Below are 22,525 nucleotides of genomic sequence, written 5' to 3' on the forward strand. Positions count from 1 at the left end.
TATGGTAGATAAGGCTAATGGTAATGTATGTAGGAGTTTATGGTGGTTTAGAGGTTAAAGGGGTGGAAAACTCTTTTTCATTTTTTTTTTTTTTTTATGAACTGGTGCCAGAAAGTTAAACAGATTTGTAAATGACTCGTATTCAAAAAATCTGTACCCTTCCATTACTTTTTAGCAGCTGTATGCTACAGAGGAAATTCTTTTCTTTTTGAATTTCTTTTCTGTCTGACCACAGTGCTCTCTGCTGACACCTCTGTCCGTGTCAGGAACTGTCCAGAGCAGCATAGGTTTGCTATGAGGATTTTCTCCTGCTCTGGACAGTTCCTGATACGGGCATCAGGTGTCAGCAGAGAGCACTGTGGACAAGACAAAAAAGATATTCAAAAAGAAAAGAATTTCCTCTGTAGCATACAGCTGCTAAAAAGTACAGGAAGGGTAAAGATTTTTTAATAGAAGTAATTTACAAATCAGTAGAGAGCACTGTGGTCAGACAGAAAAGAAACGCAAAAAAACCCCACTTCCTCTGGAGCATACAGCAGCTGATAAGTACTGGAAGGATTAAAACTTTTTAATTGAAGTAATTTACAAATCTGTTTAACTTTCTGGCACCAGTTGATTAAAAAAAAAAAAAATTATAATAATGTTTTCCACCGGAGTACCCCTTTAAGACATTTTTACAGTGTAGGGTAAAAAATAAGTCCATGGTAATACCCCTCCCTGGTGGTCCAGGGTAATAAAGTTTTCTAGTAACTTTAGTGGGCTAGGAGTCCTAATGGGTGAAGTCTAATATTTCGGGTGAAGTTAGTTATTGAAATAACCCAGGTGATGTGGGGTAGTTAAGGTGTTAATGATAATCTCTCTCTGGTATTCTGGGGTAGTAAAGATGTTAATGGTAATGTTTCTGGTGGTCTTGGGTAGTGAAGGTGTTAATGATAATGTCCTTGGGGATCTGAAGTAGTGGAGGGGTTAATGATAATATCCCTGGTAGTGAAAATGTTATTGATAATTTTTTTCCTGGTGGTCTGGGGGAGGGAAGAGATTAATGATAATGTAACTTTGATAAAGTAGCACTCACCCTCATCCTCACCCTCATCCTCACCCAATCATCTTGTCTTTATTATAAACCACAGTGCAGCAGGAATATTTAAAACAAGGGAATGCTACCTGGCGGCAACAGCTGTTTCTTACGCTGATACGCACTTCTTTGAGGTGTGCACGCCTCTACGAGGATTGGCGGTGTCGGAACTGCTCTATTCTGATCTGGACTGTTAAGGATCATGTCCCTGCTGGTCCAGGGTAGTGAAGATGTTAATGATCATGTCCCTGCTGGTCCAGGGTAGTGAAGATGTTAATGATTATTGTTCCTGCTGGTCCAGGGTTGTGAAGATGTTAATGATCATGTCCCTGCTGGTCCAGGGTAGTGAAGATGTTAATGATCATGTCCCTGCTGGTCCAGGGTAGTGAAGATGTTAATGATTATTGTTCCTGCTGGTCCAGGGTAGTGAAGATGTTAATGATCATGTCCCTGCTGGTCCAGGGTAGTGAAGATGTTAATGATCATGTCCCTGCTGGTCCAGGGTAGTGAAGATGTTAATGATTATTGTTCCTGCTGGTCCAGGGTAGTGAAGATGTTAATGATCATGTCCCTGCTGGTCCAGGGTAGTGAAGATGTTAATGATCATGTCCCTGCTGGTCCAGGGTAGTAAAGATGTTGATGATCATGTCCCTGCTGGTCCAGGGTAGTGAAGATGTTAATGATCATGTCCCTGCTGGTCCAGGGTAGTGAAGATGTTAATGATCATGTCCCTGCTGGTCCAGGGTAGTGAAGATGTTAATGATCATGTCCCTGCTGGTCCAGGGTAGTGAAGATGTTAATGATCATGTCCCTGCTGGTCCAGGGTAGTGAAGATTTTAATGATCATGTCCCTGCTGGTCCAGGGTAATGAAGATGTTAATGATCATGTCCCTGCTGGTCCAGGGTAGTGAAGATTTTAATGATTACGTCCCTGCTGGTCCAGGGTAGTGAAGATGTTAATGATCATGTCCCTGCTGGTCCAGGGCAGTGAAGATGTTAATGATTATTGTTCCTGCTGGTCCAGGGTAGTGAAGATGTTAATGATCATGTCCCTGCTGGTCCAGGGTAGTGAAGATGTTAATGATCATGTCCCTGCTGGTCCAGGGTAGTGAAGATGTTATTGATCATGTCCCTGCTGGTCCAGGGTAGTGAAGATGTTAATGATCATGTCCCTGCTGGTCCAGGGTAGTGAAGATGTTAATGATCATGTCCCTGCTGGTCCAGGGTAGTGAAGATGTTAATGATTATTGTTCCTGCTGGTCCAGGGTTGTGAAGATGTTAATGATCATGTCCCTGCTGGTCCAGGGTAGTGAAGATGTTAATGATCATGTCCCTGCTGGTCCAGGGTAGTGAAGATGTTAATGATTATTGTTCCTGCTGGTCCAGGGTAGTGAAGATGTTAATGATCATGTCCCTGCTGGTCCAGGGTAGTGAAGATGTTAATGATCATGTCCCTGCTGGTCCAGGGTAGTGAAGATGTTAATGATTATTGTTCCTGCTGGTCCAGGGTAGTGAAGATGTTAATGATCATGTCCCTGCTGGTCCAGGGTAGTGAAGATGTTAATGATCATGTCCCTGCTGGTCCAGGGTAGTAAAGATGTTGATGATCATGTCCCTGCTGGTCCAGGGTAGTGAAGATGTTAATGATCATGTCCCTGCTGGTCAAGGGTAGTGAAGATGTTAATGATCATGTCCCTGCTGGTCCAGGGTAGTGAAGATGTTAATGATCATGTCCCTGCTGGTCCAGGGTAGTGAAGATGTTAATGATCATGTCCCTGCTGGTCCAGGGTAGTGAAGATTTTAATGATCATGTCCCTGCTGGTCCAGGGTAATGAAGATGTTAATGATCATGTCCCTGCTGGTCCAGGGTAGTGAAGATTTTAATGATTATGTCCCTGCTGGTCCAGGGTAGTGAAGATGTTAATGATCATGTCCCTGCTGGTCCAGGGCAGTGAAGATGTTAATGATTATTGTTCCTGCTGGTCCAGGGTAGTGAAGATGTTAATGATCATGTCCCTGCTGGTCCAGGGTAGTGAAGATGTTAATGATCATGTCCCTGCTGGTCCAGGGTAGTGAAGATGTTATTGATCATGTCCCTGCTGGTCCAGGGTAGTGAAGATGTTAATGATCATGTCCCTGCTGGTCCAGGGTAGTGAAGATGTTAATGATCATGTCCCTGCTGGTCCAGGGTAGTGAAGATGTTAATGATCATGTCCCTGCTGGTCCAGGGTAGTGAAGATGTTAATGATTATTGTTCCTGCTGGTCCAGGGTAGTGAAGATGTTAATGATCATGTCCCTGCTGGTCCAGGGTAGTGAAGATGTTAATGATCATGTCCCTGCCTGTCCAGGGTAGTGAAGATGTTAATGATCATGTCCCTGCTGGTCCAGGGTAGTGAAGATGTTAATGATCATGTCCCTGCTGGTCCAGGGTAGTGAAGATGTTAATGATCATGTCCCTGCTGGTCCAGGGTAGTGAAGATGTTAATGATCATGTCCCTGCTGGTCCAGTATAGTGAAGATGTTAATGATCATGTCCCTGCTGGTCCAGGGTAGTGAAGATTTTAATGATTATGTCCCTGCTGGTCCAGGGTAGTGAAGATGTTAATGATCATGTCCCTGCTGGTCCAGGGCAGTGAAGATGTTAATGATTATTGTTCCTGCTGGTCCAGGGTAGTGAAGATGTTAATGATCATGTCCCTGCTGGTCCAGGGTAGTGAAGATGTTAATGATCATGTCCCTGCTGGTCCAGGGTAGTGAAGATGTTATTGATCATGTCCCTGCTGGTCCAGGGTAGTGAAGATGTTAATGATCATGTCCCTGCTGGTCCAGGGTAGTGAAGATGTTAATGATCATGTCCCTGCTGGTCCAGGGTAGTGAAGATGTTAATGATCATGTCCCTGCTGGTCCAGGGTAGTGAAGATGTTAATGATTATTGTTCCTGCTGGTCCAGGGTAGTGAAGATGTTAATGATCATGTCCCTGCTGGTTCAGGGTAGTGAAGATGTTAATGATCATGTCCCTGCCTGTCCAGGGTAGTGAAGATGTTAATGATCATGTCCCTGCTGGTCCAGGGTAGTGAAGATGTTAATGATCATGTCCCTGCTGGTCCAGGGTAGTGAAGATGTTAATGATCATGTCCCTGCTGGTCCAGGGTAGTGAAGATGTTAATGATCATGTCCCTGCTGGTCCAGTATAGTGAAGATGTTAATGATCATGTCCCTGCTGGTCCAGGGTAGTGAAGATTTTAATGATCATGTCCCTGCTGGTCCAGGGTAATGAAGATGTTAATGATCATGTCCCTGCTGGTCCAGGGTAGTGAAGATTTTAATGATTATGTCCCTGCTGGTCAAGGGTAGTGAAGATGTTAATGATCATGTCCCTGCTGGTCCAGGGTAGTGAAGATGTTAATGATCATGTCCCTGCTGGTTCAGGGTAGTGAAGATGTTAATGATCATGTCCCTGCTGGTCCAGGGTAGTGAAGATGTTAATGATCATGTCCCTGCTGGTCCAGGGTAGTGAAGATTTTAATGATCATGTCCCTGCTTGTCCAGGGTAATGAAGATGTTAATGATCATGTCCCTGCTGGTCCAGGGTAGTGAAGATTTTAATGATCATGTCCCTGCTGGTCCAGGGTAATGAAGATGTTAATGATCATGTCCCTGCTGGTCCAGGGTAGTGAAGATGTTAATGATCATGTCCCTGCTGGTCCAGGGTAGTGAAGATGTTAATGATCATGTCCCTGCTGGTCCAGGGTAGTGAAGATTTTAATGATCATGTCCCTGCTGGTCCAGGGTAATGAAGATGTTAATGATCATGTCCCTGCTGGTCCAGGGTAGTGAAGATTTTAATGATCATGTCCCTGCTGGTCCAGGGTAGTGAAGATGTTAATGATCATGTCCCTGCTGGTCCAGGGTAGTGAAGATTTTAATGATCATGTCCCTGCTGGTCCAGGGTAGTGAAGATGTTAATGATCATGTCCCTGCTGGTCCAGGGTAGTGAAGATGTTAATGATCATGTCCCTGCTGGTCCAGGGTAGTGAAGATGTTAATGATCATGTCCCTGCTGGTCCAGGGTAGTGAAGATGTTAATGATCATGTCCCTGCTGGTCCAGGGTAGTGAAGATGTTAATGATCATGTCCCTGCTGGTCCAGGGTAGTGAAGATGTTAATGATCATGTCCCTGCTGGTCCAGGGTAGTGAAGATGTTAATGATCATGTCCCTGCTGGTCCAGGGTAGTGAAGATTTTAATGATCATGTCCCTGCTGGTCCAGGGTAATGAAGATGTTAATGATCATGTCCCTGCTGGTCCAGGGTAGTGAAGATTTTAATGATTATGTCCCTGCTGGTCCAGGGTTGTGAAGATGTTAATGATCATGTCCCTGCTGGTCCAGGGTAGTGAAGATGTTAATGATCATGTCCCTGCTGGTCCAGGGTAGTGAAGATTTTAATGATCATGTCCCTGCTGGTCCAGGGTAATGAAGATGTTAATGATCATGTCCCTGCTGGTCCAGGGTAGTGAAGATGTTAATGATCATGTCCCTGCTGGTCCAGGGTAGTGAAGATGTTAATGATCATGTCCCTGCTGGTCCAGGGTAGTGAAGATGTTAATGATCATGTCCCTGCTGGTCCAGGGTAGTGAAGATTTTAATGATCATGTCCCTGCTGGTCCAGGGTAGTGAAGATGTTAATGATCATGTCCCTGCCTGTCCAGGGTAGTGAAGATTTTAATGATCATGTCCCTGCTGGTCCAGGGTAGTGAAGATGTTAATGATCATGTCCCTGCTGGTCCAGGGTAGTGAAGATGTTAATGATAATTGTTCCTGCTGGTCCAGGGTAGTGAAGATGTTAATGATTATGTCCCTGCTGGTCCAGGGTAGTGAAGATGTTAATGATTATTGTTCCTGGTCGTCTGGGGTAGTAAAGATGTTAATGATCATGTCCCTGCCTGTCCAGGGTAGTGAAGATGTTAATGATAATTGTTCCTGGTCGTCTGGGGTAGTAAAGATATTAATGATATTTTCCCTGGTGGTCTGTGGTGTAAGGATGAAGGGGGAAATTTATCAAAACCCTGTCCAGAGGAAATGTTGCTAAGTTGCCCATAGCAACCAATCAGATGGCTTCTTTCATTTTTGAAAAGACCTGTGAAAAGTGAAAGTAGCCATCTGAGTGGTTGCTATGGGCAACTAGACAACATTTCCTCTGGACAGGTTTTTATAAATCTCCCCCGATGTTTCCAGTTTGTGCCATGATATGTACTGACCGTCATTTCTCTCTAACAGAAAGGAGTTAAAGGAGACGTCCCGGTCACCTACGTGAGGTCCGAATTTAATAACATCCTCCTAGGAGACTCCCCCAAGCTTGAGACCACCCCCAGCAAGCCCACCGAGTACAACTTCACCAGCAGCTTCGACATTGGGGGTGAAAGTCCTCACGGCCTGGATGATGTCGCCCACAAACCTGTCCTATGTAAGTAGCCCGATCCCGTCCTTGCAGTTCTTCCCTATAGATCAGTGGTTCTCAGCTTGTTGTACAAGTAACCCCAGGGGTACTTAAAGGGGTACTCCGGTGAAAAACTTTTTTTTTTTTTTTTTTTTTAAATCAACTGGTGCCAGAAAGTTAAACAGATTTGTAAATTACTTCTATTAAAAAATCTTAATCCTTCCTGTACTTATTAGCTGCTGAATACTACAGCGGAAATTCTTTTCTTTTTGGAACACAGAGCTCTCTGCTGACATCACGAGCACAGTGCTCTCTGCTGACATCTTTGTCCATTTTAGGAACTGTCCAGAACAGCATATGTTTGCTATGGGGATTTCCTTTTACCCTGGACAGTTCCTAAAATGGACAGAGATGTCAGCAGAGAGCACTGTGCTCGTGATGTCAGCAGAGAGCTCTGTGTTTCAAAAAGAAAAGAATTGCCGCTGTAGTATTCAGCAGCTAATACGTACAGAAAGAATTAAGATTTTTTAATAGAAGTAATTTACAAATCTGTTTAACTTTCTGGCACCAGTTGATTTAAAAAAAAAAAAAAAAAAAAAAGTTTTTCACCGGAGTACCCCTTTAACAGTTCTCCAGGGGGTACTTGAAAAAAATCAGTAATGGCAGCCACAGCCACTGGCTACTGGTCTGGACCACTGTGAAAGAAATGGTCGTCTGACGTCACTGCACGAGGAGCGGAGGAGGAGGACAGCGAAGGGGAAGTGCGGGCTGTGTGCAGTAACTACCATCAGCTTTGTTGCTCCACTGCCCCTGCAGACCGGGGACCTACTGCTATGAGCCATAACAATAGGTCCCCGGACCAGAGGAGCACCAAAGCGGGACAGTATGGCGGCCTACAACTATATTTGGGGACAGTATGGCGGCCTACAACTATATTTGGGGACAGTTTGGGGGCCTACAGCTATACAGTGGTCCCTCAACATACGATGGTAATCCGTGCCAAACGGACCATCGTTTGTTGAAACCATCGGATGTTGAGGGATCCGTGCAATGTAAAGTATAGGACAGTGGTCTACAACCTGAGGACCTCCAGATGTTGCAAAACTACAACACCCAGCATGCCCGGACAGCCAACGGCTGTCCGGGCATGCTGGGAGTTGTAGTTTTGCAACATCTGGAGGTCTGCAGGTTGAAGACCACTGGTATTGGAGGTTATACTCACGTGTCCCCGCCACTCCGGACCGTCACCGCTCGTCACCGCTGCCCTGGATGTCGCCCTCCATCGCTGTCGCCGCGTCCCCGAGGTGTCCCCGACGCTCCGGCAAGGCCTCTGCTTCCCCAGCATCCTCGCTCTCTCCGTCTCCGCCATCACGTTGTTACGCACGCCGCTCCTATTGGATGACGGGACGGCGTGCGCAGCGACGTGATGACGACGATGGAGAGCGCCGACGATGCAGGGGATCCCGAAGAGGACGCGCCGGAGCCCCGAGGACAGGTAAGTGATCGTCAGCGGACCACACGGGGCACCGTAAACGGCTATCCGGTGGCAGCTGAAGCAGTCTGCGCTGCAGGATAGCCGTTTATGCGATGGCCCCGACATACAAAAGCATCGTAGGTTGATGCTGCCTTCAACATGCGATGGCCTCTGAGAGTGATCATATGCTGAAATGATCGTATGTCGGGGCCATCGTAGGTCGGGGGGTCACTGTACTTGGGGGTACAGAGGGGGCCTAACAACTTTATGGGGACGCAATGCGGGTACTATTACTGTGTGCGACAATAAACATGGGGAGTTTGTAAATAGGTGGGTATTGTACTGCAGAATGGAGCCTAAAATGTTTGTTTGGCTGGTTCTGTGGAGAAGTCTTGTATGGGAGAAATCTTAATGGCGGTCTAGGCCAGATAGAGAAGAAAAGAAGAGTAAATAACTCCGGTTAGAGAAGACGTCACCTGTAAATCGGGGACTGGGGAGATAGGGGGAGGAACAGGCGGCGGAAAGTAAAGCATATGAATTATACCAGTGATCTTCAACCTGTGGATCTCCAGATGTTGCAAAACTACAACTCCCAGCATGCCCGGACAGCCGTTGGCTGTCCGGGCATGCTGGGAGTTGTAGTTTTGCATCATCTGGAGGTCCACAGCTTGAAGACCACTGAATTATACTATAATCATTACAACATGTCTCTAATATAGGGGTACAATTTTTCAGGAATGGGCTGTCAAGGGGTACTGAGGCAAAAAAGGTTGAGAACCACTGCTATAGGGGGCGTAAAGAGCCCTAATGCCTGATCCCCTTTTCAGGAGCTTCCAGGTGCGCCTCTGAGTGGCCTACGCCGGTATTACTGACCTCTCACTCTTCACTTTCTCCAGTGACCGTCATTGAGATCTTACCCAAGGAGAAGAAGCAGAAGGAGGAGAAGACCAGTGTCTTGGGGCAGTGCGCTGTGGATCTGCTGCCCCTACTGCGAGGTGAGGGAGACTCTTAGATAATATTATCTATCTCAATGTTTCTAACCCATACTTGTCCTTGTGTTACAAAACTCACATCATGCCGGACATGACGGTAGTTGTAGTTGTGCAACATATGGAAACACTGATCTGTGTACAGAAGATCTATCCACTCCTCCATGTCTATGATTTAAAGGGGTACTCCGCTGCTCAGTGTTCCGAACAAAATGCTCCAAAAGCTTAAAGCCTGCACCAGGGGCTGGTGACACCACGGTCCCGCCCCCCTCGTGATGGCTGCCACACCCCCTCCCATAGACTTGCATTGAGGGGGAGGGGCCTGACATCACGAGGGAGGGGAAGGGGCAGGGACGTCACGAGCCCCCGGCGTACAGAACATTTTGTTTCCCGAATGCTTTAAGGGGACTCAGTGGTGAGCAGTGCCCTTCAAAGAGGTACTCCGGAGGAATAAAAATGTTTTTAAATCAACCGGTGACCAGATTTGTAAATTACTATTATATAAAAATCTTAATCATTCCAGTACTTATCAGCTGCTGTATGCTCCACAGGAAGTTGTTTGGTTCTTTCCAGTCTGACCACAGTGCTCTCTGCTGCCACCTCTGTCCATGTCAGGAACTGTCCAGAGCAGGAGCAAATCCCCATAGCAAACCTCTCCTGCTGTGGACAGTTCCTGACATGAACAGAGGTGGCAGCAGAGAGCACTGTTGTCAGACTGGAAAGATCTACACAACTTTCTGTGGAGCATACAGCAGCTGATAAGTACTGGAAGGCTTAAAGGTGTAGTCCAGTGTAAGACAACTACTGGCTGTCCGGGCATGCTGGGAGGAGTGCACACAGCAGACAGCACGCGCTTAATTCATTTCTCTGAGAACACCCGTTCCCATAGAGAATGCATGACGCGCACATCTGCTGCACCCACTCCTCATAGAGACCCGGGGCCCATTCCGACCACTGGGACCCCCTGTGGATAGGGGATAAGTTGTCTTCCACAAGACTACACCTTTAAAGGGGTACTCCGGTGGAAAACTTTTTTTTTTTTTTTAAATCAACTGGTGCCAGAAAGTTACACAGATTTGTAAATTACTTCTATTAAAAAATCTTAATCTTTCCAGTACTTATTAGCGGCTGAATACTAGAGGAAATTCTTTTCTTTTTGTAACACAGAGCTCTCTGCTGACATCTCTGTCCTTTTTAAGAACTGTCCAGAGTAGGAGAAAATCCCCATAGAAAACAAATGCTGCTCTGGAAAGTTCATAAAATGGACAGAGATGTCAGCAGAGAGCACTGTGGTCATGATTCAGCAGAGAGCTCTGTGTTCCAAAAAGAAAAGAATTTCCTCTATAGTATTCAGCAGCTAATAAGTACTGGAAGGATTAAGATTTTTTAATAGAAGTAATTTACAAATCTGTTTAACTTTCTGGCACCAGTTGATTTAAAAAAAATATATATATATAAAAAGTTTTCCTCTGGAGTACCCCTTTAAGATTTGTAAATAGAAGTATTTTACAAATGTATTCATTTCTGCCATCAGTTGATTTGAAAACATTTTTTTCCTCCGGAGTATCCCTTTAAATATGACGGCCTGTGCCCTTATGATTTTTTTGGCTGGCAGGGCTGACTATGTGAGGCGGATCAGGACTCTTGACAGGGATATTCAGTCATCAGTGATAGAGATTTGGCCTCGCACATTGCGACCGGACGCTGAACTCTCATCGCTGATCCTCAGATCCCGGATACTTTACCTTCTAGCAGCTGACGTGCCCCCCGCAGGGCAGAAGATTTCACATCCTGTCCGCTCACACTATGGTTCCCCCCTGTGTGTTTTCTCAGTGTAATCCCTACTTGGTGTTTACTGGGAATACAGAGAATTTGTATCCAAGACGTCTTGTAATGGGAGAACATTGATCTGCAGCTCATGGGAGATCAAATGGGATCTACTATGTGTCTCTGGTTTACACTCTCTAGGTCAACAGGAATTCCTTGTATAGTTAAAACAGGGTACCTTTCATCAAAAAAACTTTTGATATATTACAGATTAATGTATGCAGAATAACTTTCCAATTCCATGTTATTAAAAAATATGCTTCTTTCTATTTAATTTTCCACTTTGAAAAAATGACCACTAGGGGTCTCCCTACCAGTCCTGGTCACAAGCCCTTTTTATAGATTTCAGACTCATGCTGTAGTCCTAAATCTCCGACTGCAGCCAGGACACAGACAAGCTCAGCACTGCTCATAGCACAGCAGGGCATACTCCTGACTCTGACTTACTGCAGGCCCTCATTCATTTTACTATCTGAGCTCCGATCTTTCTTCTCTCTGCACATGCAGTTGTAAACAGAGAGGAGAAGATTCAGAGCTGCCAGCTGCTGTGCTCATAGCCTCTATGCTGGGCAACACCCCCTTCCTCCCTCACACTAGGACAGCTGAATGAACAGCCAAGAAGACAATAAATCAGGTAGAAAGAGGGGGTTTTGAATGAAAAGAAACACAGGGATCAGTGTCAGTGAGAGTCGGGATTAGATACTGTCCGGAGCAGGATAGGTTTGCTATGAGGATTTTCTCCTTCTCTGGACAGTTTCTGACATGGACAGAGGTGTCAGCAGAGAGCACTGTGGTCAGACAGAAAAGAATTTCAATTTTAATTTAATTTCAATTTTAAATTTCAAATCTATTTAACTTACTAGCACCAGTTCATAAAAAAAAAAAAAAAAAAAGTTTTCCACTGGAGTACCCCTTTAAAGCCCACAGTTTGCAGTTTGAATACCAAGGTCCTATAGCAGACCTGAGCATTGTACGGCCCGACAGTCAGCGCGGGCCGGTCAGAGCCAATCAAAGGGCCGTATGTGGCCCGCAGGCCGTACAATGCCCAGGTCTGCCCTATAGTCTACTACCAGTGATCTTCAAGATACCAATCATTTTCATGTATTTCCTCTTGTTATATATTTGTCATCTTCTTCTTGCATCTTCAGGTGAATGTAATTTTAAGGTTACCGTACCCCTGCACCCCATCCATGGGTCTCCTCTTGAAACTGTTCCCCCAGAGGCCAAGGTAACTATCAAACTAGAAAAAGTATTTTTTGGGGGAAAAAGTTTTAGAACGTTCTAATCTAACTTATATTTAGATTTTTTTTAACATGTTTCTAAGACCTCTGCTTGCTGTAAGAGAATTGGAACATTCTTGTTTACAGTGAGAGGAGGAAACCCTGTCCTGACCCATTAAAGGAAATGTATCACATTATTAAAATTTTTATCTATTCTGTTGCAATTTCTGGGCTATAGGGGCTGCTATCTTGCCTGAGCAGTTTTTACAGCATTTAGTGATGTGCTTTACTGCAGGACCCATGGAGACCAGAGACAACAATAGACAGGACCTGTCCCATTTAGATGAAATTAAGACGCTACTGGGCATGCTCTGTGACCTTTTCAGAGGTCATTCTACAGGGAGGGGAAGGCTGATCTCTGCTGTGAATGGTGGTGGATCCAGTGTTATCTCTCTACTGGTATCACCTTTCATTTTACTGCTTGCCTGGGCTTAGAGAAAAGGCATTACCTAAAAATGATCTGTACAGAACAAGTCTCAGCTGAGTTTAAGGCCTTTTAAAGATTTTTAGATTATTACAAAATATAGATAGTAAAATGGGAAGTTAGGAAAAATCACATATTTAAAGGGGTACTCCGGTGGACAACGATTTTTTTTAAATCAACTGGTGCCAGAAAGTTAAACAGATGTGTAAATTACTTCTATTTAAAAATCTTAATCCTTCCAGCACTTATCAGCTGCTGTATGCTCCACAGGAAGTTATTTTCTTTTTGAATTTCCTTTCTGCCTTACCACAGTGCTCTCTGCTGACACCTCTGTCCATGTCAGGAACTGTCCTGAGCAGGGAGAGTTTTGCTATGGGAATTTGCTCCTTCTCTGGACAGTTCCTGACATGGACAGAGCTGTCAGCAGAGAGCACTGTGGTCAGACAGAAAAGAAATTCAAAAAGAAAAGAACTTCCTGTGGATCATGCAGCAGCTGATAAGTACTGGAAGGATTAAGATTTTTAAATAGAAGTAATTAACAAATCCGTTTAACTTTCTGGCACCGGTTTTCCAGCAGAGTACCCCCTTTTTAATGTGTATAGCCAGTTTTACAGGTGAGGGTTTGTTACCATATCTACAGTGTAGAAAACTATCTCTATCTCCTGGACAGGCTGGTAACTGTTTTGCTGTCTCAACAGGACCGGTTCAGGAGGGGATTTGACCCCTCACATTTACTAGAATGTTTTCATTCACTGACAGCAAGCAACAATCTGGGAATTGTTGAGCAATTATAACGCAAATAGAACTAAAAAGTTTCAGCTTTTTGTGTAGATTTCTACTGTAAAATGTTTATGACTTCTTCATTTCTTAACATCTCAGCCCAGCCTGGAGGTGGCGCTGTCTGCCCCGATGCCCTTACTCGCTGAGTCACAGATAAGTCATGGAAACTTGCTCCGAGTGACTATGGAAGCCGCGTACTGTGCCCCTGACTCCTGGTCACCCACCGGGCCCCCGTATAATTATGTGACCAGTCTTCAGATGCCATCTGCTGGAGAGGTAGGGTATGACCGGCTATGTGCCTCTGGTTCATACATGATCAACACTTGGCCAACTAGCCCTCCAAAATAAAACCAGTCACTGGGGCAGTATTTTCCAACCAGGGTGCCTCCAGCTGTTGCAAAACTACAACTCCCAGCATACCCGGATAGCCTTCGGCTGTCCGGGCATGCTGGGAGATGTAGTTTTGCAACAGCTGGAGGCAACCTGGTTGGGAAACACTGCATTGGGGGGTGATGGGTCTCCTTAAAGGGGTACTCTGGAAAACAACATTTCAAATCAACCGGTGCCAGAAAGTCAGACAGATTTGTAATCTATTTCTATTTAAAAATCTTAACCCTTCCAGTACTTATCAGCTGCCGTATGCTCCAGAGGAAGTTGTGTAGTTCTTTCCAGTCTGACCACAGTGCTCTCTGCTGCCACCTCTGTCCGTGTCAGGAACTGTCTAGAGCAGGAGAGGTTTGCTATGGGGATTTGCTCCTGATCTGCACAGTTCATGAAACGGACAGAGGTGTCAGCAGAGAAGACTGTGGCCAGACTGGAAAAGGGCTACACAACTTCCTGTTGAGCATACAGAAGCTGATAAGTACTGAAAGGATTAAAGGGGTTCTCCACTGGAAAACATTTTATTTTTAAATCAATAGCTGGAGGCACTCTGGTTGGGAAACAGTGGATTAGACACTATCATGCTGCTATATTCCGGGCTGGGAGTATTGGTTTGCGGCAGCAGGACACTGTACAGAAGTAGTCTCTGAGAGGCCCAAGCCATGTATATACAGTATTAGATATAGACACCTGCAGATTATCACTTATTGACTCCTGTTTCCTGTTTTGGTGCAGAAAGATTCCACTCTGATCTTTTCCAATGGCGTTCTGAAAGGCGGCGGCGAAGGCGAGCCAGTCTCCCGACAGAAGCGATGGCCTATGAGCGGGATCTTGGCTCCAGGAGCTCAGCATATCCCAGAATCCTTCATTCTCTCAGGGGCCTATGAAGAAGAGGACGGAGAAATGAACAAGAGAGAGGTGAAATCTAATAGGACTTCCTGTATCCACCAATCAGGTCTCTAGTTTCATACAGTGATCCCCCGACCTACGATGGGCCCGACATATGATAATTTCAACATGTGATGGTTTTCTATGTCGGGACCATCGCTTAAACGGCTATCCGGCAGTGCAGACTACAGTAACCCCTGACATGCGATGGTCCCGACATATGATCAAATCGGCATACGATGCTTTTATATGTCGGGGCCATCGCATTAACTGCTATCAGACAGCGCAAAATGCTTAAGCTTCTGCCGGATAGCAGTTTAAGCATCTTGAACAGGTTCACTTACCTATTCCCGCTGCTCCGGGTCCACTTCGCGATCCTCCGGCGTCTTTTGCATCTCCTCCAGGGTCCGGGCCTCGCTTTCCGGCATAGTTATTATGTTGCTGCGCACGCCGTCCCGGCAACGTAATAACGTCACCAGAAAGCGAGGCCCGGACACCGGAGAAAATGCGGAAGAAGCCGGAGGATCCCGAAGAAGCCGGAGCAGCGGGACAGCATCAAGAGCGGTGAGGACAGGTAAGTATTAAATGCACTTTTTACATTGCACGGATCCCTCAACATACGATGGATTCGACAAACGATGGGTCGCTTGGAACGAATAACCATCGTATGTTGAGGGACCACTGTACTTCAGCTGCCGCCGGATAGCCATTTAATGTGCCCCGTGTGCTCCGGTGAGTGTCACTCACCTGTCCCCGCCACTCCGGACCTTCCTCTTCAGGCTCCGCTGCAGGGCCATCACTCTCCTTCGTCGTCATCACGTCGCCGTGCACCTCATCCCGTCATCCAATAGGAGCGGGTGCGCAGCGACGTGATGACGGCAATGGAGAGTGACTATCCAGGGCAGCGGTGACGGTCCGGAGCGGCGGGGACACGTGAGTATAACTTTCTATATTACTATTGCACGGATCCCTCAACATACAATGGATTCAAGTAACGATGGTTCATTTGGAACGGATTACCATTGTATGTTGAGGGACCACTGTATATTCAACCAGCACTGTAAGTATGAGAGCTGGGATCTGACTGGTCGCCCTGAGCAGTATCACTCATTTTCTTCTGAAGTAGAGATGCTCTGCATCATTTTTCCCCAGAGAGCATTGCATGACCTGTACGACTCCCTCTGCCAGCTTGGCACTCTCCTTAAAGGGGTACTCAGGAGGAATCAAAATGTTTTCAAACTAACTGGTACCAGAAAGTTCAATAGATTTGTAAAATACTTCTATTTTTAAAACCTTAAAGGGGTACTCCACTGGAAAACATTTTCTTTTAAATCAACTGGTGCCAGCAAATTAAACAGATTTGTAACTGACTTCTATTTAAAAAAATCTTAATCCTTCCAGTACTTATCAGCTGCTGTATACTACAGAGGAAGTTCTTTTCTTTTTGAATTTCCTTTCAGTCTGACCACAGTGCTCTCTGCTGACACCTCTGTCCATGTCAGGAACTTTCCGGAGCAGGATAGGTTTGCTATGGGGTTTGCTCCTACTCTGGACAGAGTTGTCAGCAGAGAGCACTGTGGTCAGACTGGAAATAAATTCAAAAAGAAAGGAGCATATCACAGCTGATAAGTACTGGAAGGATGAAGATTTTTTAATAGAAGTAATTTACAAATCTGTTTAACTTTCTGGCACCAGTTGATTTATAAAAAAAAAAAAAAAAATGTTTTCCAGTGGAGTGCCCCTTTAATCCTTCCAGTACTTATCAGCTTCTGTATGCTCAACAGGAAGTTGTGTAGCCTTTGCTAATCTGGCAACAGTGTTCTCTGCTGCCACCTCTGTCCGTTTCATGAACTGTGCAGATAAGGAGCAAATCCCCATAGCAAACCTCTCCTGCTCTGGATAGTTCCTGACACAGAAAGCACTGTGGTCAGACTGGAAAGGCCTACATAACTTTCTCTGGAGCATACAGCAGCTCATAAGTACTGGAAGGCTTAAGATTTTTAAATAGAAATAGATTACAAATCTGTATGACTTTCTGGCACCGGTTGATTTGAATTTATTTTTTTTCCTGAGTACCCCTTTAAGGAGACCCATCACCCCCCAATGCAGTGTTTACCAACCAGGGTGCCTCCCTTTGCTGTTGCAAAACTACAACTCCCAGCATGTCCGGACAGCCGAAGGCAAAACTACAACTCCCAGCATGCCCGGACAGCCGAAGGGCATGATGAGAGTTGTAGTTTTGCAACAGCTGGAGGCACCCTGGTTGGAAAATACTGCCCCAGTGACTGGGCCGGGCATGATGGGAGTTGTAGTTTTGCAACAGCTGGAGGCACCCTGGTTGGAAAATACTGCCCCAGTGACTGGTCCGTCCGGGCATGATGGGAGTTGTAGTTTTGCAACAACTGAAGGCACCCTGGTTGGAAAATACTGCCCCAGTGACTGGGCCGGGCATGATGGGAGTTGTAGTTTTGCAACAGCTGGAGGCACCCTGGTTGGAAAATACTGCCCCAGTGACTGGTTTCATTTGCACTGGTCTTCCTATAAACTGGTTGCCCCCCCATGTTTTGCTTCAGGACAAGGACTTCCGAATTGAAGTCGAGACTCACAGAAAGAGGGTGACGTGGGACACGGAGAGGCGCCTCTACCTGGACCAGTCTGCAGCGAACAGGTGACCAATAATCTGCAAGCTTCTTGTATAGAGGGATTATTTGGGGTTAAAGGGGTACTCCAGTGGAAAACGTTGTTTTGTTTTTTAAGTCAACTGGTGCCAGAAAGTTAAACAGATTTGTATATAACTTCTATTTAAAGATCTTAATCCTTCCAGTACTTATCAGCTGTTGTATACTACAGAGGAAGTTCTTTTCTTTTTGAATTTCCTTTCTGTCTGATAGATTACAGATTTGTAATCTATTTCTATTTAAAAATCTTAACCCTTCCAGTACTTATCAGCTGCTGTGTTCTCCAGAGGAAGTTGTGTAGTTCTTCCCAGTCTGACCACAGTGCTCTCTGCTGACACCTCTGTCCGTGTCAGGAACTGTCCAGAGCAGGAAAGGTTTGCTATGGGGATTTGCTCCTGCTCCGGACAGTTCCTGACATGGACAGAGGTGTCAGCAGAGAGCACTGTGGTCAGACAGAAAGACAGAAAAGAAATTCAAAAAGAAAAGAACTTCCTCTGTAGCATACAGCAGCTGATAAGTACTGGAAGGATTAAGATTTTTAAATAGAAATAATGTACAAATCTGTTTAACTTTCCGCCATCAGTTGATTTAAAAAAAAAAAAAAAAAAGTTTTCCACCAGAGTACCTCTTTAAAAAAAATATATTTTTTTTCCCCCTCCGGAATACCCCTTTAAATAGCTCCTGTGGGGAGGAGGGTGTACAGGCCAACTGGAGCCCAGCATTGATCTGGTCATTGGAATAAAAAAAAGTGTCCAATCCGCACTGATAAGGTAGGAAGCGCCAGCAGTTCTGATTAAAGATGAGCGAACTTACAGTAAATTCGATTCGTCACTAACTTCTCGGCTCGGCAGTTGATGACTTATCCTGCATAAATTAATTCAGCTTTCAGGTGCTCCCGTGGGCTGGAAAAGGTGGATACAGTCCTAGGAGACTCTTTCCTAGGACTGTATCCACCTTTTCCAGCCACCGGAGCACCTGAAAGCTGAACTAATTTATGCAGGATAAGTCATCAACTGCCGAGCCGAGAAGTTCGTGACGAATCGAATTTACTGTAAGTTCGCTCATCTCTAGTTCTGATGACTGCCAGGTAGGCAATGATGGAATAAGGAGGCACCATGGAAGACGTGGCAGACGCACCCAGGGCTGGCACTGGTCATGGCAGAACTGCTGTGGGGCCCCATGCCTTCGGCTGTCCGGGCATGCCGGGAGTTGTAGTTTGGCAACAGCTGGAGGCACACTGGTCGGGAAACACTGTATTAGGTTATGCCTGGTATATAATACCAGTAATAAAACTGCTTGCTGTCAGTATGTTACGGATCAAATAATTTGTCGCCTGCCACAGTTTACAGAAGCGGATTGCGGAGTGCCGGTATTGGCCGGTGGAGGTCATGAGAGCGCCGTTTTCTCCTGCCGGCAAATCTAAACCGGGAAAAGCAGAAAAGGTAAGTCTCATGGACAGTGATATCATAATAATCTTAAAGAAGCACTCCGGGGTTTTACGTCCATATCATGCACAGATATCATTACTAGTCTCACAGCTCCATCTGTTTCATTCCAGCACAGTTGCATCCATGCGATCAATACTGTAACTGGGTTGTGTGATCACCAACCTGACCCACAGAAAATAACAGTATTTAGATCCCTCCTGGCAGCTCTATCTGTATACTGCTGCTATCTCTATGGGATCAGGATATATAGTAGTTATACACCTCCCATCCAGCTCTATCTGTATACTTCTACTATCTTTATGGGATCAGGGTATATAGTAGTTATACACCTCCCCTCCAGCTCTATCTGTATACTGCTGCTGCTATCTCTATGGGATCAGAATATATAGTTGTTATACACCTCCACTCCAGCTCTATCTGTATACTGTGGCTATCTCTATGGGATCAGGATATATAGTAGTTATACACCTCCCCTCCAGCTCTATCTGTATACTGCTGCTACTATCTTTATGGGATCAGAATATATAGTAGTTATACACCTCCCCTCCAGCTCTATCTGTATACTGCTGCTATGTCTATAGGATCAGGATATATAGTAGTTATACACCTCCCCCTGAGCTCTATCCGTATACTGCTGCTGCTATCTCTATGGGATCAGGATATATAGTTGTTATACACCTCCCCTCCAGCTCTATCTGTATACTGCTGCTATATCTATGGGATTAGGATATATAGTAGTTATACACCTCCCCTCCAGCTCTATCTGTATACTGCTGCTATATCTATGGGATCAGGATATATAGTTGTTATACACCTCCCCTCCAGCTCTATCTGTATACTGCTGCTATCTCTATGGGATTAGGATATATAGTAGTTATACACCTCCCCTCCAGTTCTATCTGTATACTGCGGCTATCTCTATGGGATCAGGATATATAGTAGTTATACACCTCTTCTCACAGCTCTATCTGTATACTGCTGCTGCAATATCTATGGAATCAGGCTATATAGTAGTTATATACTTCCCCTCCAGCTCTATCTGTATACTGCTGCTGTCTCTATAGGATCAGGATGTATAGTAGTTATACACCTCCCCTCCAACTCTATCTGTATACTGCTGCTATCTCTATGGGATCAGGATGTATAGTAGTTATACACCTCCTCTCCAGCTCTATCTGTATACTGCTGCTATCTCTATGGGATCAGGATATATAGTAGTTATACACCTCCCCTCCAGCTCTATCTGTATACTGTTGCTATCTCTATGGAATCAGGCTATATAGTAGTTATACACTTCCCCTCCAGCTCTATCTGTATACTGCTGCTGTCTCTATAGGATCAGGATGTATAGTAGTTATACACCTCCCCTCCAACTCTATCTGTATACTGCTGCTATCTCTATGGGATGAGGATATATAGTAGTTATACACCTCCCCTCCAGCTCTATCTGTATACTGCTGCTGCTATCTCTATGGGATCAGGATATATAGTAGTTATACACCTCCCTGCCCAGCTGTATCTGTGTACTGCTGCTATCTCTATGGGATCAGGATATATAGTAGTTATACACCTCCCTGCCCAGCTGTATCTGTGTACTGCTGCTATCTCTATGGGATCAGGACACTCCATTAATTTGGGGTACAATTTTCTTCCGTTCGCCTGATTTGTGGAGGTCCCAGCTGTTAGACCAGTGTTTCCCAAACAGGGTGCCTCCAGCTGTTGCAAAACTACAACTCCCAACATACCCGGACAGCCAACGGCTGTCCGGGTATGTTGAGAGTTGTAGTTTTGCAACAGCTGGAGGCACCCTGTTTGGGAAACACTGAGTTTGACCCTAACCGACAAGCTTTTTATTCCCTATCCCCTTATTATTATTATTATTATTATTAATAATAATAACACTGAAGCGAACACTAAATGCAGGACACAGGCTGCGGTAAGATTCCTGTCCACAAGAGCTTACACTCTTATTGGTAAAGAAGACGAGCCATGGCGTCAGGGGGTGTGTACATCTGAGGACCTGAAGCTTTTGTCTCTGCTCCATCCAGCAGGGTGATGAGGACCCGCAGATCTCCTTCCATGGAGTGGCCTATGTGAACATGGTTCCCCTGCTGTACCCAGGAGTCAAGCGTCTGCGCGGCGCCTACAAGATCCTGGCCTATCAGGACGCAGAAGTACTGGAGAAGGTAGGACAGGACACGCTGCCATCAACAACCTCTCCTGAAGGTCTTTACACGTGATACACTAAATCAGTGTTTGCCAACCAGGGTGCCTCCAGCTGTTGCAAAACTACAACTCCCAGCAGGAGTTGTAGTTTTGCAACAGCTGGAGGCACCCTGGTTGGGAAACACTGCACTAAATAGTTTGTTACTGTTGTATCCAAGCTAGACAATTCCCAGTGAGCTGAATAAGGGGGCGTTCTCACGGCCGTCTGTCCCCGTTTTTTTTATCCCCGTTTCGGTTCCGTTCTTTCAGGCTGTAAACGGATTAAAAAACGGTTTTAAAAAAATCCCATTCATGTCAATGGGATTTTTTTTTTTACAATCTGTTTACATCCGTTTGCACCCGTCCGCGCTCATTTCCCTTTTTTTTGATGGCGGAAAAAACGCCACATGCAGTATTTTTTTTCTTCCGTCAAAAAAAAAAAAAAAAAAAACGGATACAGTAAATTTAACATTGAAGTCTATGGAAAACGGATGAGCCTTTAATGTCATCCGTTTTTTTTTTTTTTTTTTCAGTCCGTTTTTTGATCTGTTTTTACTTCTGAGCATAAATATTTCTTTTGGTTTATTCACGTTTCAAGAATTTTATAGATTTTTTTAATTTTTTTTTTACATATGTGTAGCACAAAATAAGTAAATATTGAGTCATTATCATCATCTGTCTCACAATTAAATCACAAATATTAATCGTACTCGTATAAATGAAACATTTACAAAAGATAACAAAGACTCAAAACACATACAAAATACAAAGAAAAGAAAAGGATAAAGAAGGAAAAAGAAAGAGAAAAAAAGAAAAAGAAAAAGAAAAAAAAGAAAAGAAGAAGAAAAAGGAAAAGAAAGATACCGTATTTTTCGCCGTATAAGACGCACTTTTTGTTCCCCAAAACTGGGGGGGGGGAAAGTTGGTGCGTCTTATATGGCGAATACACACCTATCGGGTCGGTTCCTGCGGCCATCAACGGCCGGGACCTGCGGCTAATGCAGGACATTACCGTTAGCGGTGATCAAAGCTGACCGCCGCGTCTGAAGCCAAAGTGACACTAACCCGGCTGCTCAGTCGGGCTGTTCGGGACCATCGCGGTGAAATCGCGGCGTCCCGAACAGCTTACAGGACACCGGGAGGGACCTTACCTGCCTCCTCGGTGTCTGCTCCGTGCCAGGATCCCCTGCATGGCGGCGCTCTCCTTCGACGTCATCACGCCGTCCCGTCATCCAATAGGAGCGGCGTGCGTAGCGACGTGATGACGGCGACGGAGAGCGTGGATCCTGGGGAAGAAGACGTCCGGAGCGTCGGGGACACCACGGGGACGCGGCGACAGCGATGGAGCGACATCCAGGACAGTGGTGACGGGTCTGGAGCGGCGGGGACACGTGCGTATTACCTCCTATACCTGTGGTCTTCAACCTGCGGACCTCCAGATGTTGCAAAACTACAACTCCCAGCATGCCCGGACAGCCGTTGGCTGTCCGGGCATGCTGGGAGTTGTAGTTTTGCAACATCTGGAGGTCCGCAGGTTGAAGATCACTGTTGGGTGCAGAATCTTTTTTTTCTAGATTTTGCACCTTTAAAATTGGGTGCGTCTTATACACCGGTGCGTCCTATAGGGCGAAAAATAC

The 22,525-nt window shown here is 45.3% G+C and overlaps 2 protein-coding genes across 4 annotated transcripts in view; one reads left to right on the forward strand and one right to left on the reverse strand.

The window, feature by feature from the left end:
• MSS51 (MSS51 mitochondrial translational activator) overlaps positions 1-1,186 on the reverse strand; it is a 136,106-nt gene extending 134,920 nt beyond the window's left edge. The window contains exon 1 of the mRNA XM_056536481.1: positions 1,165-1,186. The gene's annotated coding sequence lies outside the window, so the exon portion shown is untranslated. The remainder of the gene's footprint in view (positions 1-1,164) is intronic.
• The window catches only part of CFAP70 (cilia and flagella associated protein 70), a 69,044-nt gene that overhangs the window by 9,786 nt on the left and 36,733 nt on the right, over positions 1-22,525 (forward strand). For all 3 annotated transcript variants that reach the window (XM_056536475.1, XM_056536476.1, XM_056536477.1), the window contains 8 exons: positions 6,355-6,541; positions 8,885-8,983; positions 11,953-12,032; positions 13,388-13,564; positions 14,405-14,587; positions 17,131-17,225; positions 18,578-18,677; positions 20,732-20,869. In XM_056536475.1, the coding sequence (XP_056392450.1) occupies positions 6,355-6,541; positions 8,885-8,983; positions 11,953-12,032; positions 13,388-13,564; positions 14,405-14,587; positions 17,131-17,225; positions 18,578-18,677; positions 20,732-20,869 (1,059 nt within the window). The remainder of the gene's footprint in view (positions 1-6,354; positions 6,542-8,884; positions 8,984-11,952; positions 12,033-13,387; positions 13,565-14,404; positions 14,588-17,130; positions 17,226-18,577; positions 18,678-20,731; positions 20,870-22,525) is intronic.

This window comes from Hyla sarda, chromosome 8, assembly GCF_029499605.1.
Source record: "Hyla sarda isolate aHylSar1 chromosome 8, aHylSar1.hap1, whole genome shotgun sequence".
Lineage (NCBI taxonomy): Eukaryota > Metazoa > Chordata > Amphibia > Anura > Hylidae > Hyla > Hyla sarda.